The sequence below is a fragment of the Corvus brachyrhynchos genome, unplaced genomic scaffold (assembly GCF_000691975.1).
Source record: "Corvus brachyrhynchos isolate BGI_N302 unplaced genomic scaffold, ASM69197v1 scaffold20, whole genome shotgun sequence".
Classification (NCBI taxonomy): domain Eukaryota; kingdom Metazoa; phylum Chordata; class Aves; order Passeriformes; family Corvidae; genus Corvus; species Corvus brachyrhynchos.
Genome location: NW_008235735.1, coordinates 108,100 through 125,105, shown reverse-complemented (window position 1 = coordinate 125,105; position 17,006 = coordinate 108,100). Strand labels below are relative to the sequence as shown.

The 17,006-nt window shown below is 38.9% G+C and overlaps 1 protein-coding gene and 1 long non-coding RNA gene across 5 annotated transcripts in view; one reads left to right on the top strand and one right to left on the bottom strand.

Moving 5' to 3' along the window:
- Positions 1-9,067, bottom strand: part of PDE5A (phosphodiesterase 5A) — a 106,988-nt gene extending 97,921 nt beyond the window's left edge. For 2 of the 4 annotated variants that reach the window (XM_008632048.2, XM_017731362.1), the window contains exons 1-2: positions 8,488-9,067; positions 6,220-6,317 (exon numbers count right to left, since the gene is read on the bottom strand). In XM_008632048.2, the coding sequence (XP_008630270.1) occupies positions 6,220-6,317; positions 8,488-8,580 (191 nt within the window). In that variant the 5' untranslated portion in view covers positions 8,581-9,067. Of the gene's footprint in view, positions 1-6,219; positions 6,318-8,487 lie in introns of those variants that run through there. The other 2 variants (XM_017731412.1, XM_017731471.1) reach the window with 2 other exon arrangements.
- LOC108446133 overlaps positions 1-9,662 on the top strand; it is a 115,400-nt gene extending 105,738 nt beyond the window's left edge. Inside the window, exons 5-7 of the long non-coding RNA XR_001861250.1 lie at positions 6,488-6,553; positions 8,219-8,324; positions 9,521-9,662. This is a non-coding gene — a long non-coding RNA (uncharacterized LOC108446133). The remainder of the gene's footprint in view (positions 1-6,487; positions 6,554-8,218; positions 8,325-9,520) is intronic.
- The last annotated feature ends 7,344 nt before the right edge of the window (positions 9,663-17,006 follow it).

Genomic DNA, 17,006 nt, shown 5'->3' with positions numbered 1-17,006 from the left:
GGAAAAAATTCTTTTCTCAGTAATGAGCAGATATGGCAGAAGGGTTTTGGCATATAGTTCTTCCCTTAAAGAACTTTGCCTGAAAGAGGTATGAAGAAAAACTCAATAAAATATTGAGATCTGACCTGTTGCTGATTACATTCGAAAAGCACAGGAGAAAGTCATGGCAGGAATGTAATAGGAGGGAAGAGGAAAGTAGGGTGCCAAGTGTATCCCTTGAAAATTAAAATTTTCTAATTTGTTATTAAGGAGAACAGCAGGTTTTATTAGTGGCATATAAACAACACTGAAACCTGGAAGTGACAATTAACAGCAGCCCACGTCTTGTTAAGTCCGTGATAGAAGGTTATAATTCATATGCCATCTGGACATGGAAATTTTGTTGAAGGCTGCTCTCAACATGAGCTCATCACTTGGTGCAAAATATTCTTCTGCAGGAACATGTCTCAAAGAACAGCAAGAGAACTGAGGGGCAACAATTTTCAGGATAAGAATCAATAAATTCTGTGAAGGAAGGAAATTACTTTATTTTCACCTTTGACTTACTGATATTATTCTGGATTCAAAAGTTTCACTTAGATCCTGAAGTCTGAGTGCTCTCTTGTTTCTTCCTGACTGGGACTGGTGATCTGTTTAGGCTGTGCCATGTGCCACAGACAAAAGTCCTGCCACAGACTTTACCTACAAAATTTATTCTGAATACCTGGCAGGAAACTGAAAATGGAAGAAAAAAACCCTAAAAATAAAATATTACAGATATCTTGATGGAATCTACCAGCTCATCTGACACATAAGGAAAGATGGGAAAACTTGTTATATTTAGGCTAGTGAAATAGAAGACAGGTGATGTGTCATACATATTACATAACTGAAGGTAAATGCTAGTGAGAAGAGATTATTTAACTGATAACATTGGCACACCAAAAAAATTCATGGTGACTAAAAGCCACTTTAGATTTTAAGTAGGAGAGGCCATTAATTTTTAAAGCAGGGGAAGCCCAGAGCCTTGTAGAAGTTTAGCCTCAGGAATTGTCTGAAGGAAATCAGTTTAATTTAGCTTTTAACACAGAGAAAATGCATATGAACATGGCAGCAGCAATTAAACTTTCAAGAGGACTTCCAAGCAAAACTGAAATCACAGATGATGAGCTCAGTTTGTTAGACATAGCACGTTACTTACAGAAATGTTAACATAAGTCATGGACCCGAAGTAATCCAATGTGGATGTCAATTATTTGAGCATTCTGTAATTAAACCCAGATTTTCTGATAGCTGTGGCTGTCTCCACATTGTTTTGAAGTGTTTGACCTTGAATAATATTTGCTGCACTAAATGGCCATGGCCACTATCACTCACAACATATTTTGGATTTGTGGAAAGATGAGCTCACCAAGGGCACACAGAACCCACAGCCTGATCCACAGACAGTGACTGATGTCAGCCCAGACAAACTGATTTTCATATATCCTGAAAATGCTCCCTTATGCTTATATGTACATTCAGAGATGTTTTTGACAAAGTAAGTCATCAGTTTTCCTGCTCTCACCAGTCATCTTTACAGTGGCACTTCCCAAAGATGTGTTCTCAGCTGAGATACACACCATTAGTCATGTTGTTGATTCAGCCAGGCTTCTCAAAGCCTGGCCTATGTCTCCTATCAGTTTCTTCCTTGTGTATCCTTTTCTTTGAAATATTGCTGATCCAGCTCTGTATTAATTCTGTGGACATAGAATATATTTCATACTAACATACACATTTGCTTGTTTTGCTAAAGACCCTCAGGAATAATCTTTACCTTTTAAAAAATGCTGCATTAAAATTGTAGTTGCCACTGAAAACACTGGGACTCTCCTAACAGACCATTCAGTTATACGACATTACAATACTACAGGATCCTCCCCTTAACCTGGAAATTATGATAAAAAACCCAGTTCAAGATGAGACTCGCTACTGCACCAGATCCATAGTGTTGTTTTTAGAATAAAAAACTCTTAAAATCAGAGCTGCGGACCTCAAAGTCAGTGAAACCACTCTTGAAGATTTAGTCATTGCATATATTTGGAACACTGACATTTTTAGACTTATGAGTATTGTGAGAATCACAACTTTAGTTGTGCCTAAATGCAAACCTTATAGCAATATTCCTTACAAACTTGAAGTCATGAGGCAAATTGATTTGGGGTTGGGAAGACATAATTCTGTGTGGGATTCTGTTTGGTTTTCTTTTTAAAAACAGTGTCATCTCAGAAACAAATTTTTCTCTTTAAGCTGTCAAGAAAATGGCAAAATTTATTAAAAATACTATGCTGGTAAAAATACTGTTCTAATATTTTACTCCTCCTTATTTTTCTGTTATATTCTGTTTTCTATAAAGCACAGTCTGCACAAAGAAATTCAGCTGCAGAAACCATTGTTTGAAGGGGGAAGCTGAGACTTTCTGACAAATTGCAAATAGCTGACATGAAAAAGTACTCCCTCGTATCTTCTCCTGAATGAAAAAGAACACGTTTCTTCTGACATGTGTTCTTGCTATCTGCTGATCTTAGCATTTAAGAATGTTTCAGAATAGGACAGGACTGTATTAAGGGAACTTGGATGAGTAAATCCTCTTGTGGCTCTTTAGGAAGTTATAATCTGCAAAAGGAGTTCACTTGCAAGGAATCTCTTCTACTTAGAAGGCAAAAAGGGAGAATTAAAACCCCCTATTGCACACAGCTTGATATCTGATTTTTCCCCTCATGTGTAGCCAGATTTTTCTGAGGGAAAAACTTTAATGATTATTGCTTTTTTTCCATAGCAGAGCAAGAATTTTTTGAACAGATGCTGACTGATTCTGTTCTGTGCAATTGGACTGGCGGCTCTCGGAGTACTTGTTCAGGGCTGCCAAGTTATGAAATGTTTGAGGTACAAGCAGAGTGTGAATAAAGCTTTTATTGCTCTGAACAAGACATCTCGGCTCAAAATTCCCTTGCTTACATTTGTGTGGATATTAATGACCTGTTAGTTAAATGTGGATATAAAAATGTCAGATGGACTAAAATGGATCGAATCATATTTCTTCTTAGTTTTGCCTTTTAAATGTTTTATGGTTACTATCCCTGGGCTTCCCTCCTCTTCTCGTGTTTTGTGTTTACTGGCTGTTACATGGTCACCTTTTAAAATACAAATACAGCCACAAATCAGAGGCTGCTTTTATTGTCATTTATATCAACAGAGTTGTTGTTTCTGCTTTCTAGATGAGGGAAAAGTTTCTAAATGGGGAGAGTGAAGAACTCCTTATATTCTCCTTTATATTTGAGATGATATCTCTGAAAAATAGCAGGTTTCTCAGGGTCTAAAATCTTTCAGATATGCTAGGAGAAGCTTCAATTAATCCTCTTTAAGTCTGTCTCAAGTTTTTAAATACTACAGTTGTTGTATTTTCAAATTCTAGATTTTACCTTTATGTTTGCCAGTCTTTCATTTTTCTAAAGAAAGTTTTATCATTTAATCGGATAATGATTAAAAAATTAGTGATTGACCAATTTTTAAATTTTCCTCTATTCTTTTTCTCTTATCTCAATGTGGTTTTGTAAGTGAAGACAAATAGGAAAGGCAAATATGGAAGCATTTTGTGTTTCAGAAAAGAAAATTGATGTGTTTAAATACATTGAAAGAGAAAATGAAGTTTCACTATTTTATATAAAATGACTGTATCATTTTCAACCAGACCTGGCTACTAATACTTATTCATGATATTACATAAGTAATTACACAGCATTTCAGGAATGATAACTAATGCTAGAACTTGAGCAGTAAATTCAAAGGTTGCTCCCTTTCTGGTGCTGCAGCACAAGTCTGGTCTGGACAAGATCCTAGGCAGTAATGCTGAGCAAGGAAAGTGTTACAACAGCATCGTATCTTGCTCTTCTCGTCACTACGGATTCCAAAGGCTGTAAAATTCTCCCGTGTTCTGATCCTTCTCGTAATATTGTTGTGTGATACTCTAATGGTGCAAGAGTTGTGTCAGCACCCTGTGAGCCAACATCTGGAAACCATTAATGCTTCATGGAGCACAGGATGGCACAGACACAACTGATGCATCTGGAAAGAGCAAAACCTCTCTGTTGTGCCCTGGTAGGGTGAGTGGCTGCCAGGGGAAGGCTGGGAATCTCTCAGGATCCTTCAGACAGACTTCTGGCATATATACAACAGCTGAACCTATAGTATGACCAGGAACCTAAATGCTCCGAAATGTGAAAATGCTTCTAAATGTGAAAAAACCTAATGTGAAAAGGATGTGGAATATTGCTCTCAAGGTTTGTGTTTAGTTACAGTCTGTTAGTGACAGTTCAGTGTGTAAAAAGTGACAGCTACATATGTGTAGATAAATTTTCCATCTGAAACAGATCCGAACCCAGATATTTGGAACCTAATTGCATATCTTTTGTCTGATTTGTTCATGTGCACAGTGGCTTCGTGGCACACGGCAGCAATAACAGGTAGGATATCTTGTTACATGTGACATGAATGATACAGGAGCATTTTTCCGTGCTGACATGATTCACCTGCTCAAACTTAAAGAGGTCACTTAGCAGGGCAACCTTATTCTTCATCTCTCCTTTATTCTCTTGTAGTGGTACCTTCAATTCATTATTCAGCTCCAGTTCATACCTGAATATTTTAAATGCACATCTTGTGGGACAATTTATGCGAGACCAGTTGTGTCTGATTATTACATATTTTCCACAGAACCTAGGAAAGCTCACTCTGAAAGTCAAGAAGAACTGTAGCTTTTCATTACCACTTTTTCTGGAAACTTTCTTTGTTTTATTCATATTATAACTGGCAACTCTTATCAAGCTCCCTTGACTTTCATGGTTCTGCTAAGAGCTGGGACTGTTCAGGCTGGAGAAAAGTGCAGAAGACACAAGTAGAAGTGATGCTGTCTTTTTGTTTTATTTTTTTCCAGAATGCCTGCAGCTATGATTTTCCAGTCAGTGAAGATTTTTGCCCCAAAGGAATGGAGAGTAAGCAGATGCTCAGAGAACAAGTGATAAGGATCTAGGAAGATATTAAGACCTGCAGCTCATGACAAACTAAAATCTTTTGCAAACAGAATTACAATTAGCTGCTTAGCTGTGTTCTGGTGGGATTTCTGAAGACTCAGAGAATTCATGGTGGTTCAGAAAGAGAACTTTAACTTTGCCTAATATGCCTCGTGTTCTGTCAGCTATGCAGAGGCAATGGAAAACATTTGTCAAAACAGATGGCAGGTTTAGCCCCCTGCCACTGAATGCAAATGGGAAGTTCAAGGTCCAGTTACTGTTTGTTGAGCCAAGAAACATTTGGAAACTTAGTTTAGCATTGAATAGACCCCAAAGAATACACTGTTACAATTCCAGGACTCCGTGGCTATGGCCAAACTCAGAATGCTGTGAACAGTCGTTTCACAGCTTATGCTTCCAGCCAGGACGAAGAACTGCTGAGGTGCACAAAACCTGAGATGGAGCAGCTAACAAGGTTTTCAGGATTTTTGAGAAGACATCTTCAACAGCTGCTTCAGCCCAGCAGAACGTTTCTTTGCACAGTGCTTCCTGATAATCTATTATGCCACTCAGTTGCTTTTCATACACTAAAATAAATATTATCTTAAAAGCAGTCATGTGCATAAAATATACAAGGAGACTGACTGTGAAAATCTCTGTTTTTCCTATTAAATCATACTGGCATGTTACACTGAAGTAAGTTTCACAGAATCTCTAGGTAAATTGTGGAAACTATGATCTGTGTAGCTGAAAGGTTTCAGTTGCTGGTGGCATAACTACCAAAAGCAAAACAAAGTCACAGAGATGTTTTACATGCATCCAGTGAAAGAGATGCTGGGATAATTTGTGCTGATTAATAATGAAAAAGATTCTTGCTGTGATTTAAACCATTTACTGTTAAATGAGCAGAGGTTACCTGCCTGAATTTGGAATGAGAACATAGAGAAAGCTCCTAGGAAGTGTTTGTGATAGTGATCAGTGCTTTATACAGACCCTAATGAAGATCCTAGCTATTCAATCATATAATAGATTAGAAAGGTAGTTTTTTCCTGTGGAATGGGTACTCACTGCAGTACAGTAAGTGCAAGGTTAAACTGCACTATGTCTGTCTCTACCTTTGCGTCCCTTGCCCGTACATCAGGAATTAAGCATCGAAGACCAGAAGTGTAGCACTGTTGAAAACACAACTGACCTCTCAGTCTTGCACAAGTCTTGACAAGTGCCTGTCACCAGGTTCAGAGTATTTCTTCCCAGTCGAGTCTTGCTGAGCTCCCTTCTTCCTTCTACACACTGCAGAAAATGTACAGCCATAATTTAAAGTCAGAAGCAAGGGCTAAAAGATAACTTTTGTGGCTGATAATTGTCAGACTACCCATATTTGTTCTCCACAGCCTCACATTAATGACTTCCTAAGGATTAGTTAAGGCTACCTGACCTACTTCACTTTTTTTTCCTTCTAGAATTTCATGAACCCATGGGATGGATGTCACGAGTGAAGGCCAAGGTGCTGTTAACTATATGTTAAGGTAAGCTTAAAGCTTAAGCTTTAAAAGTAATACCAAGGTGCTGTTAACTATATGTTAAGGTAAGCTGCTAAACACCAGGTGTTATTACTTTTTTCTTTATTTAGACTTGTAAAGAAACATTGATTTGCGTTACACACTGAGTAACTTGCCAGTGAGTATTAAACGATGGCAGGAACCTAATTTTTATACCAGTAGTTTCAGACTGGACCTAAAGACCAAATTAAATAACTAAAATCCAGTTAATCTTATAAAGATGTGCAATTCTTCCTCTTCAAAACCCTTGTGATCTTTATGCAACAAATTTGGCCAATATGTCACCATTGCTTCCCACAAATCAGAACTGGGAAATCTGTGAAAAAAGCTGTTAAGTGTTCCCTTAGGATTTAGGCACTGATGATCAATGCAACAGCAGCAGGCAGATGTTAACACACCTCAGTTGGCAGAAAAATTCAATTTTTAGAAGGCTGTGTGTTCCAAATAACTGTGGCAGACGTACAGTGAAGCCCCCAGAGCTGCAGGAGCTAATCACTAACACTGAGGGTCTTGGATCTTCCCGACAGGTAACAGCTTGCTGTAGTGGCTGTCTCCAGAGGGTGGCTGTTATTTGGAAGCAACACATTTCAGTGCCTCTTTTTTTGACAGTACCTGGAATTAATTTAGTCTACTGTTGTCTAAATATCTCTGTGGACAAGGATCTATCTTGAAGGAAATGGCTGCAGAGATCCAAATTGAGTGGTGAAGAATTGTGGTTGCCAAATTTGTTTACATAGATGGGTTTTTTAGCTGAGACTTTCACTGTGTGGTTTGACACTAAAAGAAGTCATTCCTGGACTGAAGTACCGGGAAACAGCATAAGGGAATAAAAATGGATTTACAGACCTAGAAAACAACTCTTTTAACTGTACCCATCATTTTAAATAGAAAAAAAAATCATTAAGTGAATTGCATTTTCCCATGTCTGAATAAGGAACAAGGTATTTTTTGTCGGGTTTGTGAATATGTTCAGTACTGTGCAAAGGAAAGAAATGCTTTTTTCCCTTAATACTTCTATAAACCTAGGTTCTGCCACTTTAATCTACCAGTGACAGTAATACAGCATTTTATTTCCTGATTTGTTGTGACTATTAAACCTATGAGCTTAGATAATTTTGTTAAAGCACAATTAAAATTTAACAACTTGCCTAGTTATCCTCCTAGTCAAATTTGTCCTCATTTGAAAGGGCTCTTTTCTAATTTTGACTTATTAAATTCTATGAGAAAGATCAAAGGTGCCCTCCTGTTCCTTATTACAGAGGATCAATGGATCAGATAATTCAAGGTTTGATAAAATATCTCAGTGAATTCAGCTGTACTCACTAATTATGATATTATTAGGCCATTTTAGAGTAAAACTCCCAATTCTTTTGTAAACAGCATCAATACATGCTTAGCAAGTACCTCTTTGCTGTGGAACATGGTTCTGTTTTTGTTTCAAATTTGAAAATCTACCGTGTCATTTTCAGTTGCTAAGCCATATGATTTACTGACTGTTCTCGATGGATTGTATTGGCATCCCATCAGGACTGCGTTCTAGCCTTCCTCCCTAAAATACAGGCAGTTCTAAGAAAGCAGCACTATTCTTGTGAAAACAGCATTTATATATTTCTCTTGCATGTTTATCCTCAGCATCATCTTACTGGGAACATGCTTAACCTGCCAAAAGCTCTTCTGAACTCTGACTGCAAACCATTCCAAAGTCCAAATTTCTCATGCAAATGCCATATGACCTCAGGTAGGTAGAGGACTCCAGGTTCTCTAAGCACGTTATCTGCAACCAACTTTACAGTTTTCTGAGCCTTTTGGCTGCTGCATATTCAAAGCACTGTTTACTTGTTGCCCTTGTCATCTAGTCAGACTACATAACTTTGATCCAGGCAGTTTGCTTTCAGTCTTACCTCGGTATTCACAACCTCATCGTGCTGAGAAGTCTTACCCAGGCGCCTTATCCTGAAAACCTGGGGCTTTTTGTTTGTTTGATTAACTCCCATGGCTTGCAAGCGATCCAGCTTTTGTTCAGCCGCTGTTCTGAAGGCTGGTGCATGGCTCTGCACGGCTTGGGCTTTCCTTAATCAACATATGGACTATAATATATTGTTTGTTTTGAGTCTGATGTCATGGGAAAAACTGTTGCTTCAGTCAGTATGGAAACTTGCCCAGATACGTTCGAGTTGTTTCTTCCTTGACTGTAGTATCTGCTTGAAACGTTTCACTTGCCTTCTAATGGTTATTCCTGCTCATCCACAGGCTGTTTCCAGTCCAAATATAGTGCTACATGATTGAAAAAATCCAAGAAGCAGTTCTCTTTTTGGCACATGTTTAACAATCCCAGCTAAATGCCTTCTGAAAGGCCATGGTCCAGTTTGTCATAGAAGGTCACAGGCTTGCTGAGGCTGTCCCTCCGGACATTTCAGTGACTTCTGTGTCTGCACAGCTACAAAAACTCTGCTGAAATCTGGAATGTTTTTCAAACCCTTTCTTCCCCTCCCTCCGAAGTTGCTGTGAGGAAGCAGTGACCGAGGGTATCCTTGTGAATCTCCTGTTGACCCTCAATTTGGAATGTGCAGCCAGTTCAGGGCTGCATCGGGGTCCTGTGTTTGGGGTTTGTTTTTTGTACTGAGGGAGCCTTTTAGATGATGTTTGGAAATTACTTTAAAAGAACAGCTAAAGTGATTTTATTTGCTTGTCTGCATAACTAAAGGATATTAGTCAGGGCAAACTAATGTAACTCCACTGATATTAATAGAGCTGAGTTAGAACAACTGGAGAATAAGCCCTTAAATTCTAGGGAAATTATTGTTGTGCAGGCAGAGTTTCAAAGGCTCTAATGCTGTCTAATAGTGTTAGGAGTCTCTAATACCCAACTAATTCCTAATTAGCTTTTCCTTCCCTGTCAACTCCTCTGTTATGCCATTTTTGTTGATGTCATAGTTTTGCTGTAAGAAAACAAGAACTCTGTTGGAGATAAACCTGCCCTGAGCTGTGCCTTCAGACGTGTAGTACATGCCCAGGACAAGAGGCTCAGCAGGCTCCAGTGCTTGCACGCTCCTCCTGAAACACTCAGAAAATCAAAATGTAAGTGTTTTGGCTTTGTAAGTAGCAACTGGGATTTTTCTGTTACTCCTAACATAGCTGATTAGGAATGGCTTTTCCTGGGGACAAAGATACCATTCTAACTTGAGGATTGTCTCACTGCCAGAATTCAAGCTCCTCTTATAAATCACTATGGCTCTTCAGAAAACAGATGAAAAATATGAATGTTGGCAAAACCACCCTTCACTAAATTTGTTCCAAAAATGGCTGAACTATTTTCTACCAAATGTAAAAAAAAATAAATAAATAAAACTTACCAAGTCAAAGAAGAAGAAATTTCCACCTGGATGCTTGAAGTTTGGCTTTATAACTTTTCACACACTATGGAGTTAGGGCTTTCTCAATGCCATCTGACTAACCAGTCCAGTTTTTGTCTGCATTAGAAACTTTATTCAATAATATGAGGAACTACGTGTATGGAGATCTTGGGTTGGTTTTATCTGGATTTGGAGGATCTTCTGAAGACTATAACACCTAAACAGTGAAAAGGGTCTAAGATCCCAGCTTTCCTCAGGCAGTACTCATCAGAGAGGGCAAGTGTGTAACTCTACCAAATTAAAGAAATGCTGACAGTATTAAAATAATGCATATTCTATTATCTGAGGCACTTTGGATTTGAACTCTTTGGGGAACTAAGGTATAAAACAAATATTGGGACCTTGTGGAGGTCAGTCTGTCCTGGACACCCTTAAATTGCAATGCAGAAGATGGCAAAAATTAATTCATCTGCCAATGGACTCGAAATAAATAACTTCTTGAATGCTATTTTCCTTTTATCCAGAAGCTAGGACAGTGCTTTTTGTTACCTTGTCTAACCTATTGCATTTCCAGGCCATCTATCAACACAGTTTCAGTTCTCCCCTTGTATAATATGACGAGAGTGAAACCAGGAGCCAGGCAGAGAATGTACAAACTATTGTGACACCTTTGCAGCATTAAATGGCTTTGGCTCAGGGAAAAGTACCTGGCCCTTGGAAAGACCTCTTGGCAGTGACAAATGTGCACGTATTCTGCTACTTTATGTCCTGAGATTTCTTCTTAGTTACTGTTCTCTATGAAAACAATGTTTTTAAAATAGTGGAGATGATATCCAGGATATTTCTGCTATTTATAATTCCCATTGTTGCAGCTCTCTGGGGATGATTAGGTTGGATGACTTCAGTGGTGTGATAGCTATTGATATAAATAACTTTCCAGAAGATTTCCTTGTGACTTCAGAACAAATTAACCAGCAAGAAAAATATTTCTGAAGGAGTTTAGTTACCTAGGCATTTTCTGAAAACCACAGTTGGCACTGATCTGCATGCAGAAGAGACAAAAACCTTTAAAAGCTGATCTTTGAGTGCTTAGGTTTTTCATTTAAAGAAATCAATTATCAAATACCAAGGTCCCATTTTCAGGAGTCTCAGGCTCCTCGGTTTCACAAGCCTTTCTGACTATTGCATTTTCTGAGAAATTTAGAGAAAAGGAAGAAATGCTCACCTAGATGAAAGCAAAAATAAGCTGTATTCATCAGTGATCAGAAACAGTGTATAGTTCAATGAGTTGCTAGGGAAATCTGGCCAAGGGGCAGGTAATTATCCAAAACTCTCCACTTACTTGAAGCATACCTAAAAGTTTGCTATTGCGAAAGGTCTTTCCTTTGAGACTTCCGCTGTTTCCTGATTTCAGCCAGGAAAGGAATAGTGGAAGAAGTGCTTCTCACTCTATTTTGGTACTTCTGCTTCTGATTCCTGAAGAAGGGAGGCAGAGACAGGGTGTGTGTTGAAAATAAACTGACAAAGTTCTAGTTGCTCTTTAATGTGAACCCATTTCATTCCATGTTTTGGTTGCAATTTTAAGTCATGTTTTTGTGGACTAATGCTGAGGAAGGACCAAAGGTTTCAGGTCTAACTAACCAAAGGTGAACCTGCTTATCATTCTTTCCCTTTCTGAGTTCATGCTCCCAAATGCTCCAACTTTGTGTGCCAGTGCATGTGTGTGTGTACAAATACGATTGGATAACCTCCTTAGATTACCTGTGAAAAGTGGAATTCTTAGACCTGTTTGTTAATTGATTGAAAGACCTTGGATGAAGAATCTGCCCCTACAATTAAGTTATTTAATCAAAAGAGACTTCTCTAAGGTAGCAACAGAAAATGCTGAAATCTTTGAGGTGTTCTCACACTTAACAATTTTCAATTAATTGATTTAAGACTGAGGTTGCTTCCAGTCCAGAACAGGTGTACAGAGGGAAACCTAGAAAGATCTGCTTGATTTATTGAAAAGACAGATACTATATGGAAGCAAAGCATTCAAAGTTTTCTTCGAGGTAACTGCAACTCTTTCCTTTAGCAGGATGAAGTTAGCTCAATTTTATGCCAATGTAAATGCCCATCATGTAATGGCATGCCATTTGTTCCATGGAATCACAAGTGTTCCTCAGCTCAGCAGTGCTCCATGCACCTAGAAACTTCCCTCTCTGAGTGACAGCCCTGTTTTTCTTGGAGAATATTTGAGAAGTGGTACAGAGCCATCTAAAATTGGAAACCTCCAGAGAAAGAACAAATCCCTTGGTCAAGGAAATATGAATATATTTGAAATTTAGTAAAACCTCAGAGACTTGCTGAAGTCACCTAATCAGTCAGCAAGGCTTCACAGTGGGAACAAGGCTGGCACCGTGCACTCCCTGGTGCCAAGGGACTACAGTCCTTCCCTGTCATGGTAAAATTAACGTGTTGCTTAAGGTAAATGAACTGCAGTGAACCTTTCTGGGAAAAAGAAAAAAAATTAGTTGTTCTTAACTCACTTGCACAATGAAAATGTAGAGAATTGGTATGTTTTTACAGTGAAAAAAGTGCATTGTCATGCTGAATTGCACCCCAGCCACATTACTATAGATGGTGGTGACCAGTAACAAATACTCTGGAAAGTGCAGGAAATGCAACTGTAGGATCACATGCAATAATCTACCCAATGGGGAATGTTTCCCTTAATTGGAGACTGTTTAGAATTTGGAATTATAGACTTGCTTCTCTTCAAGGCTCTTTTCTTATTTCCAGTTTAATCTAGATGACAGTGCTAGCCTTGATATAAACTCTGGGAGATGCAATCATATCTGGGGGGAAGGGGAAGCTTCACTTTGTGAGACATTAAACATGCCAAAAGATAATCCTTGGGCAAACTCATTATAATACAAGCAGCTGACGAAAGTAAGAGATATCCTATGTAATATTTCAAAAGGAGCAATTCAATCAAATCTGTTCCTGCATCTACTGCAGCCTGAAAAGCTGCTTTAGTTCTGGCCTAGTTTTCTAACCAGAAGTCCCTCCCTGATGTTCCTTCGGGACCCAGACAAAGAAGCATGTGCCTAAAAAAAGAGTTTATCGGTATTAGTTTTCAGTTCTACTCATTCCACCAGCTACGTGTGTAAGTGCACCATTGTTTCCTCCATTCGTCAGTCTTCGATTGTCTGCAAACTTTGGATGGCTTGGAGCATTCACTGTCCATATAAAACACGGGGCTGAGGCTATTTCAGAATTTGATTGGTGTAATGAGCTCAGAAGCTCTGCATTTCCACCCCTCTATAACATGTATTGATATGGGTATCTTTACCAACAGAGAAGGTTCTCATGGGAATAAACAAGCCTGATTATCCCTTTCTCTTTTGTCACAAAATCCTGTAGTTTACCCACAGCTATTTTGACTGTTTCTTAGATTATTTTCTCATTGAAGTCACTGATTAATGGCAATGATTATTATACATTGGGTTTTGTTTAATGAGTTTCTACTTAGATTTCCATCAGATGACTAAGCTCTTAACCAGATCCTCTGCCAGGAGTTGTTAAACAAAATCACTTTTGCCCATCAAATCAGGTACTGGATGAGGGGATTATTCACCTGAGGCCATCAGATGCTGCTGTGATCTAAATCTGTCCAGCAGACCTGTAAAACCATGAGGAGAGACTTGGCCAGTGGATTATGTTCCCAGTCAAGTGCCATACTTTGGTATATTTGACTAGGATTTCTCCAGTGGAATTAAAGGAGGTATTATTCAAAGGACATACTGTCTGAAAATACCAGGGAGGAATTTTTTTGCTCCCTCTGTTATTTTTTGAGCAAGCTGATGAGCTGAGACACTACGAAGTCAGTTCTTTGCTGCAGAGAACTGGCCCTGAGGAAGCTGCCACCTGGCAGTGGGATGTTCCTGCCTCCTTTCCCTGTGCCTCTGCTGCTCCCTGGTGTGTGGGAGAGGTCATGGTAGAAATCCTGAATTAATGAGCCACGTTAGATTCCATTTTGTTCATGTTTGCTCTAGGTGGACTGTGATAATGGCAGGGGAAATTAATATTAACTTGCTCTCATCTCTATCCTTGGAACTGAGAGAATTTTTTGGTCCTCGGTATGAAATTTCATACTGGCTTAGAGACTTGTTCTGTGAAACCATCTCAGCTACTAAAAAGAAATTTAGTTTTCAAAGATCAAACCGGAAGTTAACAAATCTCTGCAGCCCCACTAGATCTGAATTTACTGTTTCCAAAAGATAAACATTTCTACAATCTCTATGACCTTACATGGAGTTAATTCTCTGAAGCAGGAGGGCAATGGATTTGTTCAAATTAAGTTAATTTTCAACACTAAAAGCCTATCAGAAGTAAATGAGTAGAAGAAAGAATAAAAAAAAACCATTTTCCCCTTTAGCTCCAACAAAACTTTTCTTACTTCCATGTCCTGCCTTGTGACACAGGTTCTGATAAGAGATAACTTTAAAATAAAATAAAATAAAATAAAATAAAATAAAATAGTAATTAAAAAAACCCCCAGCAAATAATTCAATCTCCAGGAAAAATAAAAAGTTTGGAAAAGAGTTTGAATTGCAAATAGCCACCTTTGCTGATGCATTCGTGGTGCTGCCAGGCTTGAATTGCAGATGGCCCCTGTTTGAAAGCCGATTGAGTTACAGCTTCATCCACCAACAATGGTGAGCAGAACAGGGCAGGTCTCGCTTTTCAGGGCTCTGTCCTCTGCCCTGCCTTGGCCTCAGGCTGGGAGAAGCAAGGTCATCCTGAGGGACTGGGCACTTTGGTGTGTGGCTGTAACCGTGGGCTGGAGCTGCCACTTGGAGAGAAATCACAGCAGGGTGGTGGTGGAGAGGCCCTGTGCTGCTCTTGGAGGGTCTGGGAAGGTTGCTTCAAAAATGACCTTGTACCAGGCTTCTCTCTGGATAAGAAAGATCTTTTTGAAGGATAAACTGTCTTTGGCTTTGTTCTTTGTTCTTAAACCACATGTGCCCCTCTAGAAAGCCTTAGTCCCATCACTTCAGATGATGGTGAACACCAGATTTCTCCACAGCACTTGTAACATACCTGTACTGATGTGTCCTCTCCTTGCTTCCAGTAAGCAATTTTATTGTAAATTAGCATGCATATTAATTGATGTCCAAGTCCTCTGTTCTGTCTTTTCTATGAGCCCTTCATGTTGTGGGGTGTGGGTTTGATTTTCAAGCTTTTTGAGGAGACCTTATTAAAGATACCGCTACGATATCACAAACATGGCAATGGCTTCTGTGCTTTGATATTTATACTGGTTCCTGACACACCTCAGCTAATGAGGTTTCCTGCATCATTTTACATCATAAATTGTTATGTAATTTAGTCTACAAAGAAAATGTGCAAAGGAACATCTGAAAGCTCTTGGGCTTTTGTGACAGACTAAAACAGCAATATAGCCACAGTAGAGGCTTTGTGCCACTCTGTGGGGATGGATGAAGAGATGAGGGTAGGAGGGAGTTCCATTACTGAGGTTTCCGCAGAGCATACGAAAACCTCATCACCCTGTGGAGAAATGCAGGTTCTGGGCATTTCTGATGGTAGCTCTCCACACTGCTGGGATCAAAAGGTATGGGAAGGGGAGGATTAGTGGCCTGCTGTCCAGTTGCCTTTGAGACTGTACTTACCTTCAAACACAGGTGAATCTCTGTGGACATGAGGACATTAATTATTCTCAGCACTTTTATTTCCTTGGAATAGCTGGAAAAAATAGTTTCTCTAAAATAATTTCCGTTATAGACCTGAGTTTTCCTCTTCTCTTATTTAATAGAGAATAGCTATGGCCTGTGGCCTTGCATAAGAAACCAGCTGAATTCAGATGTGGGTTTTTTTTCATGGCTTCCTCTCCTGCTCATGCTGCAGAATTCTCTTGCTCAAAGGGACTGGCACATCATTGCATTTTTGCAGAAGTAATGGGTTCCATCTGAAGGCATAAATCAGAAAGTCATAATAAAACACAACAACCCCAGCAGCTGACATGTTTTAGAAGCAGCTGAAAATGAAAAACCCTTCAAACTTGTTGTTCTCCTCAAACAGCTTGTGTTCAATCTGTTCCATACAAACACAGTAGGAATTAACCTTTCCATGTGTTACTATAGGACAAACACCACTCTGTGCATGTGGATAGTTTACATTGTGGAATGCTCCACATGTACATATTTGAAGTATTAATCTTTAGACCAACAGTAAATTACTTTTGCACTGTATTCCTTTCTACAGTTTTAACACCTTTTCAAACTCATTTGAAAATGAATTTTGTATTTTCTTGGACTTTTTTTTCCTCTTTTCCTTTTAAGAGTGTATTAGTTCATAATATCTGCATTATGGAGTTTATAAAAGCTCTTCAAATAATTAGAAAAGGTTTGAAAAAGAAATTATTTAGCATTCAAATGTGTACAAGTGCTTTAGGCTCTAGTGAGGTAATGAATCATCTGCAGCTATTTATGAAAAGTTTTACTGTATCTTTTAATTTCAACCTTACAAACAGTGGCCTTGGAATGTTAGGATACAACCTCAAGTTATCTGCTGCCCTACTTTGATTCCCATGGTGGTATCTTTCAAGAGTTCTCTTGGCTGAAAAAGGAAAAAAGGCTTTGATATATGACTAAATGCCTTAAGGCACAGAAGTAGGGAGCTTCTGTCCTTGCATAAATGAGGAATGACAGCAGCAGACAGGATGAGTTGCGGGAAATCTCTAGATGCATCCTTATTTCCAAGATTGGTTAATGAAGCAGTGGGACTGGGATTCAAGGTGGATCCCTCTCAAGCTAATTCAAAAAGTGAGTAACTGTGTTGTCATGAACCACATAAAATGCTTTTGTTTAGGTGCTTCAATGAAAGTTCTTGGGCATGAGACTCTTCTCAAAATGTGGCCCTATGTCACTGCAGTTCTGAAGGAAGATTGGCTCAGTCCAGCAGACACAGACATCATTCACTCTGCTAAGAACCTGCCACTGCATATCTGTGAGCAATCTGAACATGGGTCACTTCATAACAATGACTTACAGATTACATGC